Source organism: Anarrhichthys ocellatus, unplaced genomic scaffold (genome assembly GCF_004355925.1).
Source record: "Anarrhichthys ocellatus isolate YVR2014 unplaced genomic scaffold, GSC_Weel_1.0 scaffold16, whole genome shotgun sequence".
Taxonomy (NCBI): Eukaryota; Metazoa; Chordata; class Actinopteri; order Perciformes; family Anarhichadidae; genus Anarrhichthys; species Anarrhichthys ocellatus.
In genome coordinates, this window is record NW_022280046.1 from 661,257 (window position 1) to 685,071 (window position 23,815).

Genomic DNA, 23,815 nt, shown 5'->3' on the forward strand with positions numbered 1-23,815 from the left:
CCTTACAGAAGTTAACTAAATCTGCCCCTACAAAAATACACTAACGGACTGCCAACAATACTGAATGAAGCATGATGTCTGAAACAAAAGCAATGTCATCATTTATCTGTTTGCTGATTTATGTGCATAAGGTCAAAAGGGCAGCCAACTCAATGAAGAGAAAATTAACTATTAAGTGTAAACTATAAAAGAAAATGAGCTGCGTGCAACAGGTGAGGCCATCTCATTCCTCCACTTTAAAGTAGTCATGTGAACGCAAACCATGATCTTTTCCTCACCACAGCATTGTCAGATCAGAAAACTGTATTATTTCTTAAATGTTTTTGGAAGACGCTTACAAATGATGCCGTCCTGCTTAAAACGTCACACTAGAGGACATTTGAGAAGTTTAAAGCAACTCTCTGTGAGCTGTCACTGTTTACCGTAAACTTGACCTTTTATCTCGTGTCTCCAGACGTATGCAGCAAACTCCGGGATGTTTTGGTGCAGGAGGTGACAGAGTTGACAGCCAGAAGGACAATCCCAGGAGCAGATGTACAGTATGTTGGAAAGGAATATTTCACGATATTTAGTATCATCTCAGAAGCTGCTGATTTTGCTTCTCGCTGCATGAGGTACACCAGCGTCACTCTGTGGTTTATGTGCCTACAACCATTTTATATTCAAGGTGAATCCTGTGAGAATAACGTGACGTTGTCTTTTACTCTTCATGGTGGTGGCGTCCTCCAGCAGCCGGTGTCAAGCCAAAAGTGGGACTCGTACATCTCCGTGGAGGTGTTTCGTGGCTCGGCTTACATGCATCCAACATAAGAATTGATTTACAGCCTGTTGATTTTCGTAGCACAGCACAGATGTGTGTTATATGATCAGGCTCTGACAAGCATTCTTTATATATACCCGAAAAAATTGAAGAAGAAGAAAGGGGCAAACTTGGCAGCGCATATCATGAAAGCTGCTTTGTCAGTGGTAGCAAAATGCAAACAGCATTCATTGAATAAAAGGAGGAAATCAGGAAAATGGAGCAGTGCAGCTGCTTAGCAGATATGGTCCACTTCATTTAAGTAAAACAGTATTCCAGGATGGTTAACCGTGTTTTGTCAGCTTGTAAGTGCCCAGATAAGTGCGGTGTTTTCCTACATAGCATGCCTGTCTATAAGGTTCTGTTTGAAATGGAGCTATGTAACCAACTTTGGATATTTAGTACAGTTGATGGGCTACAGCTGTGAAAACACAAACAATAAGTGTTGCTGTTATCACAGCTGTAACTAAAAGTCCAACTCACGGACCAAATGAGTGAAAAGTAGACTGCATTCATGGAGTCTCCCTGGATGTTGCTGTAAGAATTTTTGTATTGAAAGATGAAAGATTTTTGCTTAAGTAGAAAATGTTCTTGCAGCGCCATTGCTTCCTTCTTTAAAAAAAAAAAAATATATTAACCTGAGTGACTTATAACTTAATCATAGCTATTTGATTGGGAATCAAATTCAAGGCTGGCTGTCAGGGCTTTTTCTCAAATTACATACAGTACATGCACCTCCTTGAGTGCCTTCAGGCCATCTGAAGCTTAAACTAATTCGATTGTCCGCCAATTTTCTCTGTGAATCATTTCATGGTGCAGTCTAGGAGTTCCATCCCAACCTCGGAGGGTCAATTCAAAAAAGGGCTTTTATCGGTGGGGGTAGGTATTCTGGGATAACCTGGCTTAGCTGATCCTGGGGTCCCGGTGTCAAAGTTGAGTCATCTTTCCTGTCCCTGTTGGCCTCCACCTATTGGCCTGGCATGCTTATTTAACTGACCCTTCTCCTCCAGCTCTGCACCCCTTCACACTGTTCCTCTGCAGTTTGTTCTTAGTATTCTTTCCTCCCCCTCATGGCAGATGTGATCTTCTCCCTCGCAGCCCTGAAAGCCTTCATTTTCCCGGTGAGGAGGCACTTTATTTAAAACTTAAATATCAAAGGTTTTGTGAGCCGTTGCGTCAGAGAGGTGAAACGGATCCCTGCTGTCATTGTGTCATTGTGTTGACTACCTAGAGTCACATGTCATCTATTCGAGATAAACCACCAGCAAACCACTGTTAATGTTTGCCGTAGATGAATAACTACTCTTCCAGCAAATCGTTGTTTCCTCTCAGGTTCAGGCTCGTGCAATTGCTTCGTGGTATTTTGCAAAGTTATGTGAAAATTGAGTACAGATGACTAATTATTTGAGCGATAACTTGAGTGTTGTCTCAAGTTGTTACGTCTGTGTCCGTCCCCTTCTCCCCTTCCGAACACAAGATAGGTGTTTTATGGTGGGGTGGGTTGCAGTGGTTCTCAAACTGTCGAGTCTTGGCCAATCAGCGTTAAGCTGTCTACAGCGTCTTTCCCTCCGTTACAGTTTATGTTCAGTTATGTTCCGTTACAGTTCAGACTTGCTGGGTTAAGTTAACTTCCACTGCATGCGGAACTCTGTGGACTGTTGACGTTTGTCATTATCACGATTTAGGAGGAAAAAACGTAACGTGATGAAACATGCCCCCGTCATCACACTGTACACACTGTTCACTGTGATGACCACAGCCAGTGGACAAACAGTCCCAATAGTCCCACGAGTAGTTAAATCACAGCTATTATTTTACTTTTAGAATGCTACATTTTAAAGCTCATATTTAAAATAAAATGCTCCTGGTATGTGTGAAGCACATCTGTACTCATTTTGTTTAGTTTTTCACAGGTTGCAGTTTATTGTTATTATCTTGGAAAGATATTCAGTGCAGAACAGGTTAATTGCAGCCACAATAAGCAATTTCTTGCCAAATATTAGTTATTTTTTGCACAGATTGAACTTTATTTGCATTGTTCTAACAAAGTGATTGCACATTGTATTTGTTTTTGTCTGATGGAGCAATCTGGTTTACTTGAAAGTGATTACAATTGTCTTTATTCTATTATTTGAAAAAGCACAGATGGAGGAGTCACAAAATGTTTCAATAAAAGTTCAACATGGACCATTTTGTTCCAATTTTGTTGGAAACATGAAACATGTTTCTTCCTCCAAAGTGGGGCGTGACAGAAAAAGTTTGAGAACCACTGGGTTAAAGGTTAATGACTTTGATAGTTACACATTGAGAAGCACAGTAAGTCTCTTACCCATAAACTGCTGCAGACTGTGGCAAATGCTCGCAGGGAACAGCCTGTTGCTCAGGGCCCGAGAGAAAAACCAGGTAAGATAGAAAATTGTTTTACATGTCTGGGACGGTTTAGCTCTATAATCCAGGTGGTACAATGTTGAATCCAGATCTAAGGCTAGGCTTTACATTTTTCCACATGTAGTTGTTTGACCTCACAAAGTTTCTTTTAAGCTTTTAATTGCTAAAGCAACTTTGTTCTTTGAGACGTCAAGGTAGGAGACAATTTTGTATAAATGATTTGTGTACAGGTTTCAACAAAAATGATTGTGCTGTGCGACCGAACCAATCCAATGTTGCGTAATCTGGTTTAATTTATTTTGTTCGTTTGGAGCGAATGGGGGTGTTTTTAAGCTGAATTACTCTCTCTTTATTGGCTGCTGAATGTAAAGCCAGGAGGACACAAAGCCTCACCGTCAGATCACCTCAGATATACAAAACTGTTTGACTCGGACGACTTTACTTAAACACAACAATTAGAAGGTTTATTGGCTGGTAGCACCAAATCCCTCTGTTATTTATATAGGTTACATTCTGTGTACATCTCAACGTAGGTGTTTGACAGTAGTACTGAACTACGTAAATTCTGTTTCATCTAATCCACTATTCAATCAATCAATCAATCAATCAATCAATCAATCAATTTATATTTACATTTCCTTGGGGAATACTACTATAACACACCGAATCTATGTTAAACTGTCAGCTGTCAAGTTGTATTGTGGGTAATGTAGGCGCCAGAACAATGCATGGAATAAAAACGACAATATTTTAGGTTCTGCTGCATCAGTTTTTATCCTTTTTTTGGTTAAACTCTTAATCGTGAGGCTGGCAGTGTTGTAGGAGTTCAAGGCTTAATTAGTGGGATACTTTTTTAATGCTTTTTGACTAAAGTGAGTCCTTCTGAAAACCAAAATAAATGAGGTACATTTTCAAAAAGTGGTGGCAGTAAGGCTCAATAGGTCCAGCGCCACCATCATTTCACTTGTCATTCTCTTTCGCAGTCGTAAAGGCGAGCAGCACCCGTGACAGCGTGTGAGCTAATTAGTCCAACACTAACTTCTGCCTCACTCATTACTCTGTTAAGTGTCGTAGTTACTTGGTTACTTATATTTTGAGTTGGCACATGCGGCAACAGAACACAGATGGAGCTCAACATTTGTTAACCAGCTGTTGTATGCTTTATTCCCATAAGAAATATGCTGTAGGTTGTGTGTATTGTTGTTGTATCAAGTTACCTCCTCTAAAGAGTTATTTATTGACATGTATTACATTTTTATGTTAACATTTCAATACGTGGGTTTACATTTTCTTGTGAGTAATATTGCTCCAAATGTCTGGATATTTATTGATACTGCTGATATTGCAGTATCTATACACATCTATGTGTAATTTCTGTTTGCTTGTTTCTGATTTTGCAAAGTGCAGCTCTTTGCAACTGCTATTCCATACATTTAAAATGTACACAAATGTAAATGTTTTTTTCTCTTGACAGGCATTAAATAAAGCATTGATTGTTCCTGCGCTATAAATATGGTAAAGAAGATGATAATTGCGGCACTGACGCTGCTGCTGTTGGCATCAGTCGCCACATTCGTGGGTGTCTTCTTTGGTGTCGGGAGAAGGAAGCAGCCGGGCGAGCAGGTGTACTTGAAGGCAGCTGTGGCGGCAGATGCTGGGCCGTGTTCAGAGGTCGGCAGGTGAGAGTTTACAGACTGAAACATCCATAAAGATAGAAGCATGAACATAACAACAAAACTAACCATACACCCTTTCTCTCCCTGTGTTTTCATACATTTTACTGAAGAGACATTCTGAAGAAAGGGGGGTCTGCAGTAGATGCTTCTATAGCTGCATTACTGTGTGTTGGACTTATGAATCCTCACAGTATGGGCATCGGAGGAGGAATTTTCTTCACCATCTACAACGCCAAAACTGGTACTTTCACTTACGTTGCCACCACAAAGTCCTCTGTTTACTTTCTACCGTCGCAAACAAATTCACACGACTTCATGGTTATCTCGATCATAAATGCTGGTTTGTGACCTGTACACAGGGATGGTTGAGACCATTGATGCCAGGGAGACGGCACCACGCAATGCAACGGAGAACATGTTTGGGAACAGCACAGATCTATCCCAGAAAGGTAATGTTTAACCAGCGCTATCAGACATAGAAATGAGCTGACGGAAGCTGCAGTTAACACTATTATGAAAGAAGATGACTTTGTGATAGTGACAGATAAAAGAGAGTGTAGTCTTTGAGGGCTTTGACAGACTCTTAAACTCAGGAATAAGAAGCAGTATGTGTGTATGTATGTTGTGAGGCAATAATCTAAGTCTTTGTTTCCTTTGCTTCTATGGTTGGTAGGAGGGTTGTCTATTGCTGTACCGGGGGAGATTCGAGGTTATGAGATGGCACACGAACGACACGGCAAACTGCCTTGGAAAGACTTGTTCCAGCCAAGCATTGATCTTGCAGAAAAGGGTTTTCCTTTGGGCAGGGCACTTGCCTCAGCTTTGTCCAGACACAACAAAACCATCATCAAAGACGAAGCCCTGTGGTGAGAGGCATCGACCCTCAGCAATTTAAGATCAGTGTGTGATTATTTCAGATTATAGGAATGTTTCATTCCCACTTTAAGATCATTTCATCTATTTCAGTGAAGTGTTTTGTGGGAAAGATGGTGACGTCCTGAAAGAAAATGACACCATCATATTTACCAAGCTTGCAGAAACTTATAAGAAAATAGCAGAAGAGGGTCCTAATGCTTTCTATCAGGGACAACTGGCTCAGAACCTTGTGACAGATATTCAGGCAGCAGGTAGGTTTTGTTTTAATTGTATTTACTGTCTAAAATCATATAGTTTCCTGAAAAGCTTATTTTCTTTGTTGGATGAAAAAGTCTGTTATAATTAGTAGCAAATTCAAGTTTCCACAATTATAGTAAAAAAGTTGCATCTTTCTCTCAAATTGAGTCATCGTTTTACTTTATTTTACAATCCAAACAGCTGTTTCTGCAGATTAGATCATCTTTCTGTACCATCGAATTCATCTCACACACAAGGACATTATCATTATCATCATCGCCACTTCTGTTTTTTGCTAAAAAAAACACTTCAGGCGTATATTAAAACATACTAACATCCACTTCTCCGTGCATAGCTAATTTTGAGGAGGATTTATTTTTTCCAGTTCTGTCCTAGTGTGCATTCACAGTGTGTGTCAATCCATGTTTAGGCGGTATCATCACAATGGAGGATCTGAAGGATTATGTGCCTGTCTTGAATGAGAAGCCTTTAAGGGTGAATGTGGGGGAGTACACCATGGCTGTTCCCAATGCCCCCGCTAGCGGCCCTGTGCTCTCGCTGATATTAAACATCTTGAATGGTAAGCCTTGATACTTTGTCCAAAAACATCCCGAGTGGGAGTGCTTTCATGTGAGCTGCCTTCCCTTTGCCAGTCACTCTCTCAGACTCCACTGTGAGCAGCATGTTGAATTATATCTACAGAGTGAATATTCACACCCCCTCTCCAGGCTTCAAAATAAACCTCTCGACAGTAAATCTACTCTAAAAGCTTTGTTGACTTAGTTACCTCACAGAATCTTGATCTACTTTGTAAAACCTAGACCCACATTTGTACTGTAGAACTGTTTTACAAAGTAGTAACATGCACTACTATATGACTAAATGACACAAGACTTCTTCTTAAGAACCAAAGGCAGAGCATGTGTGACGTTTTGCCGTACAATCGCATTGAAATAAGAAGGAACAATTTTCAAGGCCTTTAAATGAAAAGATTGATACAATCAACTTAAAATGTCTTCACGCCAAGTAAGCTACTGCTAACAGCCGGCTGACTTAGCTTAGCATGAAGACTAGAGTAAAGGGGAAACAGCCAGGCTGGTTGTGGTTCTATCTTCACCAGCTGCGACAGCAACACTGTTAATGTTTTAACCTTGTCAGTCTGTGTGTGAGTGTTTATATTTCTGTCTGTGGACAGATATTGTCATTGTGAAAGCGCCACAACCGTGCAAGATACAGTCACGACCCTTTACAGGTGTGTAGTTGAGATCAAAACGGAGGCAGAGTGTGAAGATGGGTATAGTCACAGCAATGGCGCCAGAAATAGGAGGTTAAGAAGTGCGGCCCCCTCAGCTAACGGCCCTGGCCCAATTTGTCGTTGCAGCTGTTCTGATCCCATCTCAAGATGGTCTCATGTTTTTTTAAAGCACCTAAACCTCATAAATTAACATATTGGATCTTGTGGCCAAGAAAAATCCAGAAAATCGCTTGTGAATTGTCACTTTTACACTTGAATAAGCGTATATTTCCCAAATTGAATTGAAATTGTGACAGATCAGACAGCCTCATACTTATGTATGAATTACTCTTGGAAGAAGAAACTGGCAAAAGGCCTATTTTGTTTTTTACGTATTAGCACTTGAACTGTTGATGCTGCAACAGATGCTGCCTCCAAAGTACATAAAGCAATAAGCTACTGAAACAATTTAGAGGATGCAGTTAAAACACCTGAGGGAACGACTCTATAACCCTGACAGGAGGGCTTTTGTTTGATTGAAGTTATTAAGATCCAAAGATAATTGCAGTCTGTGTCTACACATCTGAGAGGCTCAGAGTCTGACCAGTGAAGTTCATTAATATGTTGCTAATCAAATTATTGCTACCTATATCTGTGTACATCATAATCAGCCTGATTCAACTTTTTCCTATGTTGGCTGATCATAGCAGAAAATGTTCGTGCTGTCTCTGTGCTGCTTTTCAGTACAGTGACAGTGTCTGCCTTTGAGGATTGGATGAGAAACTTCCTTCCAAAGTAATTAATCTCTCTGAACCTTTACTTTCCTCTGACTGGCCACCCACTCACTGCGGCCCCCTGTCTCCCACGCTAACACTAATCTCACCAATTTACCTCTAATTGGACACAGTCGAACGGTCGAGGCTTCATGCACACATTTCAGTGACTGCCCAAAACTTTCGTCCTGCTGATTTACCGTGACTCCTGCCTCTGTCTGACAGCTGAAACCCATCAAACCAAAACTCTCCGGTTCCCTCAGTTTCTCCTCCCGTTTACCCCAGTGGCTGTCAGCTCAGGCTAATACCCATGGTCTGGTCACAGCAGCTTTTAGACTAAGTAAAAACACAGGAACAGGCTGGGTCAAGTCCATTTCAGCTGTCTCCTTTCCTACCTCAACAGCCATCCGAACGAACACAGTGAGTGAAGCTGTAGTTTATATCAAGCTACTGATGATTGTTACATTTTCTACAGGGTACAACTTCACCTCGGATAGTATGGCAACCACAGAGAAAAAGATCCTGACCTACCATCGCATCGTGGAGGCTTTTCGTTTTGCTTATGCAAAGAGGACCTTACTTGGAGATCCGATGTTTCTCAACATCACAGATGTAAGGTCACTGGTTCTGCTTGAGTGTAGTGCAGTGTACTACCACAAGTCAGGCATCCTCGAATACACACATAGTACACATAGTTAAATTAAATGTTTTATCATGTGCAAACAAAGCGTTTTGGTTAAAGATTAATATGGCACCAAGCTGAGAAGTGTTTTCTGTGGTCAGAAATTATCCAGTGATGTCATGATGTCGGAGTGAACTTGTACATCTCAGCAAGGTCATACCACAGGAGGTCAGCAACATACTCGTTACATTTAGGGAAAGTGGTCATTGTGTTTTCAGTTAAATGTTAAAAGAAGATAACATATCTTGTCTCAGTCTTGAAGTTACTGTTGACTTTTTCAATCTCAAACCAAGGGCACAGTCTTTTCCTAACCACTGCTGTGAGCGCCTCAATGCAACCATAAATAGAGTAGAATAATCATGCTTTCGTTGCACTGAGCAGGAATTATAATGATATATATATATATAGGAAAATAAATTAAGTGCTAATTTTGCAGATACATTCAGTATCAACATTTTACAACATGGCAAATTTGTCTTTAACAATGTTTCTTTATGATAAATGTAATCTAGCATAATGTTGTTCAGATTTGTAGTTTATAACATAAACATAATTTCTCAAATTCATATTCACCTGCTGTTTAGACTGCAGTGTGAAGAACAATGATTTTTTTCTAATAGTAAAATGACTGACTCTGAAGGGTAAGTGCACCAAAAATAAAACACAAAGCAGAGTTTCACAAGCGATTCATCTTTGGAGAAATCGTTGAATTGCTGTTACTTCATCCCACAGACGTGAGTGTCTTGAGACATATTTAAAAGCCTCCACTCTGCCTGTCTTGGATTTGTAGGAACAAGATATATGAATTATTTCCGTGTCCGTGTTTCTCTTCCAAAGCTCATCCAAAATATGACTTCAAGTTCCTATGCCGATGACCTCCGTGAAAAGATCACAGATGACTCCACACATCACATGAACTATTACGAGCCTGAGTTTTACCTGCCTGAAAACCACGGGACCTCACACCTCTCTGTAGTAGCAGAAGATGGAAGCGCTGTGGCTGCCACCAGCACCATCAACCAATTGTATGTCCTACTACTTGACCTTCACCAATATCTTTGAACTAACTTAGTTAATTGGTCTCGGCCTGTAACTCCCCCGATATCTTAACTGTTATTGTTTTCCTGCAGTTTGGGCTCTAAAGTCATGTCAAGATCAACAGGGATACTTCTCAACAATGAGATGGACGACTTCAGCTCTCCGCTCATCACAAACGGCTTTGGAGTGCCTCCTTCACCTAACAACTTCATCAGGCCAGGTGAGATGATGACACACACACACACACACACACACACATACACACATAAACCAGTTAAATTGTAAAGATTGTCTGTTTTTGGGCTACTTCAAAGGTTGACCTGTCCTCTGACACTATGTTATTTTGGCTTTTGAATAATGATTTTTTTTGTGCATTTAAAAAACATAGAGTGGATCAATTGTTTTCACTACCTTCATTGTTTTAAAACATTGAATCAAAGTCGATTTAATGTGGATTCTTTGACATCAAAATATAACAGACCTCTATAAAGTTATTAATAATACATTGCAAAGGTCATACACTTGATTCATTTGACTACTTTGTTAACTTAAATTACCTTTAAATTATGTTGAAAGGAAAAAGGCCGATGTCTTCTATGTGTCCAACCATCCTCCTTGACAAAAACAACAAAGTTAAGATGGTGGTCGGAGGCTCAGGAGGAACAAAAATCACCACCTCAGTCACTCAGGTAAGACACAAGCCACCTCACATGTAGCATTGCAACTAATGAAGTGTACTATGATAACTAGGTATTTGCTCCTCTGCTGTGAAGTTATCATTGGCGGACATGTTTGCTGTTTTGTAGGTGATTCTGAATGCACTGTTCTTCGACTACAACCTGAATAAAGCTGTGTCAGATCCAAGGCTCCACAACCAGCTGAGTCCCAACGCCACTGTAGCAGAGCCTGACTTTGACAAAGTGAGTGTCACAATCCGCAAACAATACTGATGTACTGTATGTGACTAATGGCAGGGTAGGGTGGTGTGGTGTGTAGGGAGACAATCCCTCAACCAGAAGCCCGGCTACCACTGAGCAGTGATACAGTACCTCAGTCGTGACCGGCACCCCCGGACACTGTTCATTATATTTACCTTCAGGGATGTGGAGAACAAGGAGAAAAATGTTTCAGCACTGGTAAAAGTCTAGTTTGTGGTCAGAAATGAATAGAAGAATAGAAGTTGGAGAATTTACCTTCTGATTTGGTTATTTCACTGAGATGTAAAGTTCAATTTAATGTGATTTTAACATCCCATCGATTGACATCCGACTGTGGCTAAGTGGAGAGCAGGGCCGTCCTTCAATCAGAGGGTTGGTGGTTTGATCCCCGGCTCTGGCTCTGTTAGTCGCATGTCGAAGAGCAAGACAATTAATCCCAAAATTGCTCCCGTAGCTGTGCCTACGGTGTATGAATGTAATATAATCTGAATTGTAAGTTGCTTTGGATGACAGTGTCTGCTAAATGTCTGTAATGTAATGTGTGGCAGGCAGCGCACCACAAGTTCAGTGTTTTCAGATGTTTTGCTTATAAAGTTGTTTTCACAGACGTAACTCAACATGAATTATCAAAAAGGGCGTCGTTCCGCTTTTATCAAAATGGTTAACACAGTAACAGGAAGACCCTGAGGAACTTTGGAAACACAGTGTTGTTGAACCCTGCTGTGTGATAAACAGATCGTACATGCACCTATTCAGTTCTCCTTGGTTTGCATGGAGCCTTCATATATGCTCCTGTTTGCAGAGCATCCTGGCTGGTTTGGCATTAAAGAACCATGAGACAGAGTTCCTCAAATCAACAGGAGCTGTGGTGCAGGCGGTGGTTTGCTATGAAGACGGACTCCACGCTAATTCGGATCCTCGCAAGTGGGCGTACGCCGCAGGGTACTGAGGTCATACACACACCTCTGACTGTGCAGAGAGACTTTTGTCCATGTGAACCTTGACCCCAGAGGTAGGAGCTGAGAGATCAAAGACTTAATAAAGAACTAGGAACGTCATTTGGTCTCTCATTCAGTTAGAATAACCTTCATGTGCTGCATAACAATGCAACTCTGATAACAGATTGACTTTTTGCTCGTTTATGACCAAAGAAAAGTGCCTCAGTCTGAAATTAATTCGGAATATTGACGCTCATGTCTCATGCATTTCTATGTCACTTCATCATTTCATGTAATTAAGAAATGCACAAGCCATTGGATGTAATTTTAAAGGATAGCTTTACCATCAGTGTCGGTCATAATTTCTAACTATTGATGAAGCACTTTTGTAAATCATTAGCAGCATAAAGCCGTTTCCCGTAGTTATTGTCCATTAAAGATGTGATGTGAGCAATTGCAAAAATCTGAAGTCTTAATTAAGGATATATCCACAGAAAAAATCAACCCAAAGTAACAGACCTCAAATGAGTTTTTAGTCATTTAAAACTTTAACAAATTTCACCAGAACCGTTCATATGGGATGATAGCAAACACAGGAAGAGCAGGCATGAGATGCTGTTAAAATCAAGGACTATCACACCTCAGGGGCTGATAAACTGTCCTAGTTAATGACTAAAGTAATTTCCCACAACCCAGAGTGCAACGGCCTGTAATGACCCCATAATAACATTGCAGCTGTTGCTGCTCACTGTCACTGCTGGGATTCAGGGCTCTTCTTTTCTCAGCTGGAATGTAAATGTGTTACATAATTACTGACGTGCATAAAAGTGTAAAATGATTCTGCCTTTATCGACTTTTTGCTACAAATGACTGGTTCATATGTGATAAAAACTGTTGTAATATTAAGTGGTTAAACAACACATGTATTTATTTAAAAACAAATGAAGGATAATCTCGGTGTGAATAGATCATTTATTTTGTAATTTTAATGATTTGTTTTTATCAAATTGATGAAGCAGATTTTGTAGATGTTTTCTATTTCTAGATTTTCACTTGAAATGCAGATACTGTAATTATTAATTATTAAAACACTGTAGAAAAGTCTCATGGTTCTTGGTTCTCAGGCTTTAATCTCATTCATTTTACTTGACAGACGTGGGGTCCTCACAAAGCTACAGAGCACCAACAGCAAGCGAATGGTTAATAATACTAAGAGTTTACAGCCATGCTATTAGCTCTGTGAGTACGTAGGCATAGCTCTGTGCTATATGCTAATGTCAGCAGATAAAATGCTCAAGGAGAAGATGTTAACATGCTGATGCTCAACAGGTATTGTTTTCTTTGTTTAGTTCAGCATGATAACTTTTGCCATATTGGCACTAAACACAAAGCACAGCTGAGGCAGTCAGTTTATTTGGTCATAAACTAAAGTATTGGACAAAGTGAGGCTAAATAAAAACTTTGGGATCACCAAAGTCAGTAGGATTCATCCTCTGGGACTATGAATGTTGTACAAAGTTTTTGGGCAATCCATCCAGATATTTAATTCTGGACCAAAGTAGTGGAGCGACCAACATTGTCGTCCCTAGCGCCATACAGCTATGCTAACATGAAATTCCTTTTCCTTTTGTTGTGTTTCTTACGGAGCCATGACTCGATCAAAGCATCTGTTCAGGCAGAGCACTGGAGTCAATTAAAGCATTAATCATGATGACTCAGCCATCAGCTGTGTGGCTTCCAGCTGACTTGTAACATCCTGTCAGATTCAAGTGTCTCAAGTGTTCTGGCCTTTATTCACAGCATAGAGTGGCAGGACATTTGGGGAGAGAGGGGGATGAAAGACTGTATCTAATGACTACATCAATATTGCAGGCTGTGTGTCTTAGCCCTGAAGTCCACCAATCCGTCCTGCAAAATATATATGAATATATCTTCAGTTGCATTACCAGGCGTGGTTACAATTATTTAGATGAAGAGCACGGAAATGAGCACGTCACACTAGAATTTCCCTTTAAGGCCCAATTAAGCACAATCTCGCTTCCACATAGTTATAATGAACTTCAGAGTTATGCAACTCTGAATATTTGTTTACCCTTTAGGCATTAAAGAATCTGTGTATATCAGTCTGTGTGGTCTTAACTCGACCCGCTGCCATAAATGGCATCATGATGGTTACAAAATAATGAGGAACACAAATGCGTCTATAATAACATAAAATAAGTAACTGTTGCGATAATTTGCTTCATCAAGGGGCTTTGTGACTTAAAAGTGTGCGAACAGTGAAAGTCATAAGTCATCACTGGATTATTTAGCTGCTGCTGCTTTGAGTGAAAGAACATTTTCTGCATAGTGTAAAATGATGCTTTAAACGGCTGTGAATCATACAAAGAGGGTCATATCACGAAGCTATGAAGTCACAACTTCTCCAGATTAACTCATTTGTCATACAACAAAGACAGTGGTGCCTCACACAGGCTAACATTTGCATCTTCTCATAACTCACATCTACTGCCTCAAAGGAAAACGGAGCCGAATCCACTTAAGAATTCATTAGTAATTCATAAGTCTCTCTCCTGAAATGTATCTCATTACTGCGTCCTTTGTCTCAGAGCAGAAGTGCTGCTTTGAAACAAGGCCAACAGGAAAACATGAGGCAGATTATTGCTGATCATACTGCAATGACAACAACAGATCAATGTTTAAATAGCTGTAGTTTGCAGTGAAAAGCATATTGAAAGTTTTTGGGTTGAACGAAGTACGAGCTCAAACACGGTTTCGGGTTTGTGGTTGAAAAGTACGTCAGACATGCGGTAACTCGTCTTTGTTTGGATTTTATCTTTTATTGTGACAACACGGATATTCACTGTTAATAGTTGTAAAAAATGTGTAATTATTTTACAAAGCATTTTGACGTAACAAAATCAGGAGAAAATACAAAATAACATGTTGGTGGTGTTAAAATACGCGTATGTTTTTTTAGATAATTTAGTTCAAACAAACATCACAACATGCTCAGGGACATGAATAGAGTCGTTTCACATACAGTAAAATATGTAAGGTCACAGTAAAGTGAGGACGTCACTTTAAAATGGGTTTCATGGCTCATTTACAATAAACAGTTCTTTCTCAGAATTACAAAGTTCAGTCAGGAAATTAAACAGGCATTGACATTAGACGTGGTGTGATACAGCCGTTGGTTTTGTTTTGTTGGACCACTGTAGAATTGCCTTTATGGCTCGCTGCTGCAAATGTACACGAGTGTGCAATCCTGCAGCAAATAAAAGCAGATCTCATCAGTAAGATTAGCAGCCTCATGGTGTGCTTACTGTGAGTTAGACTACAGCATTCAGGTGGAATGTCATGAGGATGTGTGTGTGTGTGTGTGTGTGTGTGTGTGTGTGTGTGTGTGTGTGTGAATGTGTGTGATGTCTGGCTGGATTGAAAATGCCTGTTTCTAACAGACCGACTTTATGGTTCATCTATGACTTAATGTACTTGTCGTAGTTGTGCATGCACACAGTTGACTTGTCCAAAAAGGGATTATTACTGATATCTCTGATGCACTCAGCAGTGGAAACCCTGGACATTAAAAAACAATCAAGATATCGCAAAGACATTGCATTAATTAGCAACATTTGGATGGAAACTTTGAGTTTACCTCCAAACAAAGTGGTTTAGATAACTTCCAAAAACTTACAAAATCTCTGCATTTACTACAGTGAATACAATGTTGTTTAAACAACACGCTCATATAAAAATAAAACCAAGTTATTATAAACCGGTATCATCTTCTAAGGTTGTTAGTTTCTTGACTGATTGTGTGGCTCACCAGAAAAAAAGCCTGAGCACTGCATTTCTCACATTTTGTTGTTGGCACATTCAATGTTCTTAAGGCTAAAGGTTCAGTCAGTCTTTAAGGGCAGATTTCTTCCTCATGGTCTGTGTGGTCAGTATCCAGCTGACATCCCGTCCTTCCTGCTGTCCGACACGGCCACGATGCATCCATTCTCCTTTTCCACAGCATTGACTACATTGAAGAAGTATGGCCAGGCCCCTGACTTGTGTCCAAGCTCCCCGAGGCCGTCTATCACAGACTGAGGGCACACAAAACACACGCACACAAATTAATACCATGTATTTAGGTTTCAAAATTGATTACCGGTAAAATGATTCAGACTTATTATGATATGGTAATCTCCGTCAGAATCCTTTAACATACATAGAAATGTTATTCATTAGATAGACGGTCACAGTCTGATGAATTTGAATGTCATTAATGGACAGCGGGATGAGAACACGAGTGTCTCACCTTGTTAAAACCAGGCTCAAAATTCACATTGTTGCTAGAATCCACAAACATTATAGGTGCAGCAATGGCGTCTTTCAGACACATCCCGAGCCACAGGCGATTTATTATAGACTGCAAGAATAAAGGAGAATCATGTAAGCAAACAAAATGAGAAAGCAGAGAAACAAGTATGCAAACAGAGTTCAATGGAGTTACCAAGGCCACTGCTGAGGTAATCATGCTTCCTCCTGATCCACCAATCACAAGGAGTCCTCCAGACTTTGTCTCCAGTATTACTGGAATCATTGAGGAAGGAGGCTGCTCACCTGTGATAACAATTAAATTAGAATGATGTTTATCTTTAATTCAGTTATCGCAGGATCAAAGTCCGTGTTGATGTCCGTGACTGTACCTGCCCTCACGGTGTCGGCTCTCCCACAGAAGTCACTCAGCTCATTGTTGAGGATGATGCCTGTTCGTGGAGAGTAAATGCCTCCTCCGAATCTACAAAAGAAAAACATAGCAGACTGAGCGGTTAATTATTATATCATTGTAGATTTGATATAATTTTAGGGAGATACAGAAATATTCAACTTAAAGAGGCTTCCTGCTCACAACTGGTTTATGGTGCTGGTTGCAGAGACGGCCAGTCCATCTTCATCCAGGATGGACACGTGTGTCGTCCCCACGTGGTCACGGGAGGGCTTGACATTGTAGTAGGAAGCGTTGTCATGGGTGCGGTTGGAAAAGATCATGTCCCTGATGCGATTAATGAAGGCGGGATCAATCAAATGATCTGCACTCTGAAAGAAGAACATCATATTAGGACTGAAAAAAGGATATAATAACACTCTGTATACTGCTGGGGTTTCTTTCTTTCTCTTCTGGGGTTTGCTTTGTTTCTAAACTTTTTTAAGATTGTTGATTTTTTTGCCCATTTTGCCTTAATTGGACATCTTAGATAAAAAGAAGAAGCGTGGGGGGAGAGAGAGCGGTGTTTAACAGCTGGAATTAAACCAAAGACGCAGTTATATGGAACATATCTGAAAGGAACATTTTCTTGCCGAGAGTTGTAATGAGAAGATTTACACCTTTTTAAGTGCATGGGTATCAATCTTTTCATCTAACACTCACAAAAGCATACCTACAAAAATGGCAAACTTTTACTTTCACCACTTGGGCACCGGACATTGTTTTGTTGTTGATTAAATCTACAGTCATTGATTTCTTTAGTAGTGTTAGTGTTTGTGTCGACCTACAGGGACCGCATCTGGCACAATAAATCTCTTCTCTTCATATGAGGGTTTTTGTACATGGTGGCAGACAAATACATGTAATAAAGTAAACTATTTACACTCCCAGCTGACATGAAAAAACACTTATTTGGGGTTGTGTTTCTGTCTACCTGGCAAATGTAAATCCAATATTCACTCTCCTTTCAGCTCTGTGTTTTGTTCTCCATCAACTCCAGAGGGAAATATCTGCTCTTTAGCAGCTTAATGTTCCACCAGCTATGGTATTTGTCTGTCTACCATTTGATGCCTGGCAGGTGGTGTACAGCGGGTTTATCAGAGCTTTAGAAATAGTTGATTAGAATAGTAATAAAACAGTGAAGTTGCAGGACGTCAAACCAAAACAATGAGGTGCAAGACGCTAAAACGCTGCTTAGAGAGGACGGGAACTGCTGAATCAGGAGATAATTCAACTCATCTCAATGTCACTTTTTTAATCCTTAATAAGATTAGTGCAGCTAATGAGATATGATCATGGCCTTTTGAGAATAATGAAGATCCGAACCTTTTTGTCATTAAAGACAGGATCACTAATGCTCCTCTTTTGTCCATTAGTAAATTTAGCTGCCTCGATATATCGATGGTATGTCTGGATCTTCTGGTCACCAACCAGCGAGTTTGGAGACAAGGGGAAGCCTGTGGAAAAAGGAGAACAACCGACTTTAAAATGAGTACGCGCTACAATCTTTTCATAATTCGGACGCTAGAATTCAATTTCAACTGCTGCAGTTGGTCAGTTTAAGGGATCACAAGACAGTCTTTTAACAGTTCATGAAACCTTTCATCAGCCTGAGAATGAAGGCAAGCAGGGGGCCCCCGGCAGGTGGTGGAGGGACGTGCAACGTTGTGTCTCCCACAGCAACTTTCCATGCATCCTGCACACGCACTTGGAAGGACTTCAGATCCTCCATTTCCAAAGTCCCACCTAAGAAGAAGGAAGAATATAAAAACAACTTGTTTATCTAAAATCCTCTTTACCTCTCTACTTCTTCTTCTTCTACATTACATACAGGCATGTGTTCTTTTTCTGTTTATTCATGTGTACACCCCCAACTTGCCCGACTTATTGTGAAATTGCACCAACCTGCATCTTTTATGTCTCGGATTAAGTCCTGTCCTATCTTGCCCGTGTAGAAGGCATCTGCCCCTTGCTCTGCAATTGTTTCCATTGTTTCTGCAAGTTTAGGAAACTTCAGAATGTCTCCTGTGCTCAGAACTGTTTTGTTTTTGTTGCACAAAACTTCACTGTGAAAAGTATTGACATAAAAGACCACGTTAGACCTTATTATTACACAGGAAGTATAAAGAGAATACACTGAGAGATACTCATGTTGCACATCATCATTTGGCCGATTTGTGACCTCTCTGGGCTACTTTGCTTCCAAAGAGTGACATTTACTGCAATCAATAATATATCACATACATCTTTTGCGCATAATCATACTTATTAATTAATATTCTCAAATGTTCTACAGGAGTTTATTTCTGCACGCACATGTTTACAGAGGCAGAGAGGAAGCAAACACACTCTCAGGCTTTTCACAACACACTTAACTCCCGGCTAACTTGTTTTTAAATCTTGCTTTTGGGTGAAGCAACATTTCACATAAACATTTATGAAAGAAGATGGACACAGATTTCATCTCTGGGTCACTAAATCCTGCCTCTAAAATATTATGCTAGGAGCAATAGTGTTCAGCCTTCTGCTTTTTGAATATAAATATAGGATTTCGGCAGTGACACACCTATGAGTAAAGGCTCCAGTGCTAGTTCATCAGTGCCCTCAAACAGTTATTATCAGTGTCGCTCCACAGTAGATACTCTACAAGTAACATGTTTGTTGACATTTTTGGAGACCTTTAAAAGCTCTCCGTCACTATAAAGAGATAATGAGATGGCGTACCAGAGAGATGAATTCTCCACGTAATTTTTCACAATATGGTACTCCAGAAGCTTTCCCAGAATCGGCGGCAGATTGATGCCCTCTCTGGCCAGTTTAATTGTCGGCTCAAACAGCTTGGCCCAAGGCAGCTTCCCATACTCTTTGTGAACTGCCTCGTAGCCACGCAGCTCTCCGGGAACGCCGATCCATTGGCTGCCTACAATGTACAGGTGGGAAACAGTGCAAACCTTTTATTTAACATGTATGTAGTTCTTATAAATATTATGTAAGAGGGTAAATAAAGTGTTCCCCCTAACTTCTACTGGACTGAAAGCAAAAAGAGCTTGAAAATGAGCCTTCAGAAAAGAAGCATAGGTATGAAAAGTGTTATAAGCTACTTTACACCGAGGGAGAAGTCTGCCTACCTGTGATCAGTATGGATGTGGTCTGACAGTCATCTAACAGGTTACTTTTAAAAGACTTTGGGACAGTCTCTCTGAAGTTGTAGACTTTAACATTGCCTGAGAAGAGATAAGCAATTAGAATGATCGGCCAACTCCATCCTTATCATTTGGGGTCACACAAATGAACAAGAAGACCCCACCTTTTTTATTTCTTATGGTCATTATAGATCCTCCTCCAATCCCCATGCTCTGAGGATTGACCACCGATGTGCACAGAAGAGCTGCAATGGCGCCATCTACTGCCGACCCCCCTTGCTTGAGCATGCTCCTGGAAAACATCTTCCTAGTCATTTTCACTTTTATTTTTGGGAAATGTGTGAACACACAGTTAGTCACACACTCCCTGACTACTCATTACATATTTGCCCACCCACAGACACATGTGTGCACATTTTTGGATAGCTGCACGCATCACCTGGCGGTGCAGTATTTCAGGGTTTCAAAGTATCAGAGTGCTGCCAAGAGGCAAGTTTAAACTATGTACTGATGCTGGAAGTTTTTAGGCAACATACCAGGAAGACGCTGGTCACAGAGGTGCATTTTGTTTTTTTTAAACTTGACTCTCTACTAAAACTGTCTCCTTAAAAATAACAACTCATTTGTTTTAATGAGGCTCATCCAACTTCTTTATACTACAAAACAGCTTATTAAGTCTGGACCGGCTCTGAAAGCTCTGTTTTGGGTCTTTTCGCAGAGCGGCTGCCATGGGCACAGATGTGTTCAGTGAGCGACAAGAAAAGGCAGTGACAGGAATGTTTTGGCTCTGGTAGGGTCAAGCCAACTTTGTAGTTTGGGTTCAACTAAGGAAAAGGCATCAGGAGGAGTAATAAGAGACTCAAATCTAATTTGAAGAATCTAATGTAATGATTCTCATATGAAACATGTGTAGACTGACACTGGTTATGTCTTTATACAGAAGATGTCATAAACTAATACTTTTTTGGAAAATTCTACAGGTCTATACTAATGTGGTGATTTTTATTTGTATATGTGTGTTTTTTAAGCCTCCATACTTTAGATGGTATTTACAGTAGCTTAGGGTGATTAGTGAGTTTGGAAAAGTGAAGTTTAGAGACACTCTCTTTGTACTGCAACTGCGGCACAGAATTCATGCACATTCAAGCGATTAAAAACAAACACCTACGCTTCATTTTTCATGATGACAGATTGGTGGAGTCCATGCTCACCACTGAACAAATGACTGCAAAGAGATAAGTCTATTCCCCTCACTTTTAAAAGATTAAAGATTAAGCTTGGAAATTAATCAACAAGAGGCGATGGAAGTCAGGGCCTGTCTGTACACATTCTTGCAGGCATTATCTCCATTCTTCAAGCCTATCAAATCTCTTAAACTGCTTATCCATTTGCTCAGTTCAGCTTTTCATCTCACCTACATGAGCTGGGAGGTGTCCTGATAGCATACAGAGTACTGAATAACTCAAATAATTTCTGTAAATTAAGAAACATGTGATGGGAATACTGCATATCTATAAGAACACACAACTTAATCAACATCTGAATTACCCCCAAAAAGAAAAAAAAACTTTTCACACTTTAATGTCAAGGTTTTAGCTGATGTGTTAAGCCAAACTCAGGTCAAATAACTCACTTTTACTTTTTTAGAAAGGGACTCACCTGCCAATCTCGGAGCAACGGAGCGAGTCTGCAGACACAGCCGCGTGCGTAAAGCTGCCGCTGGGACACTCTCTGTCCACTATTGAGACGATGCATAGTAAGACCAGAGCAACCGCACTGATTAAACCAGCAAAGATGAAGCAGCACACCAGCCAGGGCTTGTACTTAGTCATTGAAGAAACTTTGTGTTGAAGGGGAAACTGTTGCTGCAGCCACTCAGCGCGCACAAACGCTCTGTCTGAACACGGTCTAATCCTGAACGTGCGTTTTACCCCTCCCTGCACCAACTGGCTATTGTGCGGAGGTGAAAGTGGAAAGCAGAGGGACGGAGTCACTAGAATGATCAAAGTGTTTCTTCAACATCCCACGCTCATTTCCCCAAACCCTGCTGGAATAACCATGACGTCCGGGTATTCCCAGTTATCAGTGCTTTAATTAGTCATTGCGTAACGTTTGAAAGAAAAAAAATTAGTTTTATCAGTTCCAGACAACTTCTGCACACCGTCTTGCCTTTTCCCTGCAGTTACATGTTTCTCACTAACCCACAGTATCAGGAAACACAGCCCAATCCCTGCTGTATGCTGTACCATTACATGTTCATCTGGACGTGACAAAGTGGAAACAGGAGCCTTTGAACTGTGGCCAAAACAGAGACCACACCAGGCTGCTATGTGTTGAAGTTTAACATACTTCCATTTTGGTCATTTGAACTGTTCAGTGGCTTCAATATTTACCACATACAATATTCCTTGCAAGACATTTAAATGGTCACATTAGATTTTAATTTAAATCATCAGACCTCACTGTTTCTTATCAGCTAGACATTGGGGCATACATTGTACGTTGGTTTATAGTTTTACATTTTTCAGAGTCTACAACAACGCATTAGCCTAAAAACCATGTGAATCAAGCAACATATTGTTTCTCCGTTTGGTATTGTGATGTCAATGACTTTGTCAAAAGTAAATGCTCGTATAAAGTTTTGTTAATCACAGAATCATGAACAATATTGTTCACAAATATTTTCTGAATCATTTCAGTGAGTAGACAACGTCTTCTGATGCAGCAACTCTTAAAAACTAAACTGAAACCTCAGTCCTTAACATGTTTTCTAACTTTCTAACTCTAACTAACTCAAAGTTCCATTTCTACTTTCTCACCTTATCAAACTTGATCAATTCATTAATAAATCAATCAAACAATGTGGACTTAAAGAGGTGAAGCCTGTAATGTTAATGCATTACCATGCCTCCCTGAAATAGGGATCCTTAAATAAAGACATCTGCGCTACAAAGGTGTTTGTTGTATAAGACAGACGCATTTTGGGTAAAAGTGGAAGAGCATATGAGTTAGAGAAGGGTTATGTTATATGTTGGGGATAATGATGGGTGTGTAGTATGTGAAGCGTGCCAAAAGTGCCAGAGGCAGTAAAACGAAATGCACCTGTGCCTTTTGTGCTTGATTTTAAATGTCACTGTAACGTGGTTGTTTCACTAAATAATTACTAAATTATATCACGGGACAAATCACCCATCCGTTGATGAGTAGAATCTCAAATTAGGTGCATTAGGGAAGAAACTGGATTTGAGACCCTGGGCTTATGTGTTTGAATTCAAAATAGAATAAAATAATTACTTTTGCCATCAGTGTTCACATTTACTTCACATCAAAGAAAACATTGTCTGGCCAAGGGTCGTTTCTTTCTGTGTTTTGATATTGATGAGCCCAAATCCTCTGATTCCCCAGATGGCCAGTCTACCCTTAAGTGACACGACCCCAGACAGAGAACAACACAGCTGCCATCAGCTCAGACGAACCATCTCCAACTTGACTGATTTTAATTTCAGCTAGTGATTCAGTAAAGTTAGCACTGAAACCACAAAAGCTCCACCCAAACATGTTGAATTCCATCCCTGCAGGGGACTGCAGCAGAGGACAACACGACTGAGCTTGTGGGCTGGTAGATTACCAGGTCTGCCTGCCAGGATGGAGGAAAGCCAATCTGATGATCCAACAGCTGATTGATCACACACTGTGAGGAAGAATAGTAAACACTATGTGATCTATTTGAATGATCTGGAAGGTGCTGCTGTATCTTGACCAACGAGTTGACTCGATGTGTCAGAGTCTGTGCTGGAAAGCTCTCTATGTGATATACATAGTGTGTGTGTGTATAAAGTGTGTGAGGTTCAGAAGGCAACACAGCGGTCAGATCAATTCGTACATTGTTTTATGAAGGCTGATCCTACACACAGTAATTCCAGTGTCCTCTGCGCCACTGTCTGAAGTGGCGGTCGCTGGCCGAGGTGCTGAATGTGCTCTCGCATCGACCGTCCCCGGTGCTGACCCTCAGCCGGGGCCAAACCCTGGGGACCCATATGAGCCCATTTTCATGAGAGTCAGCTGCTTTGTCCTTGCCATTATTTACAGTAACTTAACATCAGTATCTTGAATTAAATCTCATTATACAATAAGTTGCCTTAATTAACTAATATTACCGGTCAACAGTAATCTTGCCTGTAACCTTGGCAGGATTTTTTTCAATGGTGGAGGAGAGCATGTTGATGTGATTTAAAGGCTTCCTGTCCAGTGCTGCTTCTGGCCGGTCACAACTTCAACACAAGAGGGAGACAGTGTGCATATTTTCAGTAGCAAACCTCTTTGCTCCTGAACTG

General features: G+C 40.5%; 2 protein-coding genes across 2 annotated transcripts; one reads left to right on the forward strand and one right to left on the reverse strand.

Annotated features, from left to right (window-relative positions):
• Positions 1-3,102: 3,102 nt before the first annotated feature.
• ggt1b (gamma-glutamyltransferase 1b) lies at positions 3,103-13,655 on the forward strand. The gene is made up of 13 exons (XM_031855766.1): positions 3,103-3,202; positions 4,662-4,866; positions 4,974-5,104; positions 5,223-5,312; positions 5,537-5,729; positions 5,830-5,990; positions 6,407-6,556; positions 8,459-8,595; positions 9,503-9,690; positions 9,796-9,923; positions 10,280-10,392; positions 10,510-10,623; positions 11,444-13,655. The coding sequence occupies exons 2-13, from the start codon at positions 4,700-4,702 to the stop codon at positions 11,588-11,590; spliced, it is 1,719 nt and encodes a 572-aa protein (XP_031711626.1). The 5' UTR covers positions 3,103-3,202; positions 4,662-4,699; the 3' UTR covers positions 11,591-13,655.
• A 582-nt stretch (positions 13,656-14,237) lies between these two features.
• On the reverse strand, positions 14,238-21,494 carry ggt5b (gamma-glutamyltransferase 5b). Its single transcript, XM_031855767.1, has 12 exons — positions 21,141-21,494; positions 19,646-19,773; positions 19,467-19,562; positions 19,063-19,258; positions 18,244-18,404; positions 17,938-18,084; positions 17,665-17,795; positions 16,483-16,670; positions 16,280-16,371; positions 16,084-16,193; positions 15,889-15,999; positions 14,238-15,673 (listed from the first exon to the last, which is right to left on the reverse strand). Exons 1-12 carry the CDS (start codon positions 21,311-21,313, stop codon positions 15,527-15,529), a joined length of 1,680 nt encoding a protein of 559 aa, XP_031711627.1. The 5' UTR covers positions 21,314-21,494; the 3' UTR covers positions 14,238-15,526.
• Between the last annotated feature and the right edge of the window lie 2,321 nt (positions 21,495-23,815).

What these genes read in the sequence shown, in the direction of transcription:
- ggt1b (XM_031855766.1), top strand. Translation starts at nt 4,700, where the DNA reads ATGGTAAAGAAGATGATAATTGCGGCACTGACGCTGCTGCTGTTGGCA. An exon ending in GACAGATATTCAGGCAGCAG is followed by an intron (nt 5,991 to 6,406) that starts GTAGGTTTTGTT and finishes ATCCATGTTTAG; the next exon opens with GCGGTATCATCACAATGGAG. An exon ending in TGTTTCTCAACATCACAGAT is followed by an intron (nt 8,596 to 9,502) that starts GTAAGGTCACTG and finishes TCTCTTCCAAAG; the next exon opens with CTCATCCAAAATATGACTTC.
- ggt5b (XM_031855767.1), bottom strand. Translation starts at nt 21,313, where the DNA reads ATGACTAAGTACAAGCCCTGGCTGGTGTGCTGCTTCATCTTTGCTGGT. An exon ending in CGTTGCTCCGAGATTGGCAG is followed by an intron (nt 19,774 to 21,140) that starts GTGAGTCCCTTT and finishes GATGTTTTCCAG; the next exon opens with GAGCATGCTCAAGCAAGGGG. An exon ending in CACATCCATACTGATCACAG is followed by an intron (nt 19,259 to 19,466) that starts GTAGGCAGACTT and finishes TGTACATTGTAG; the next exon opens with GCAGCCAATGGATCGGCGTT.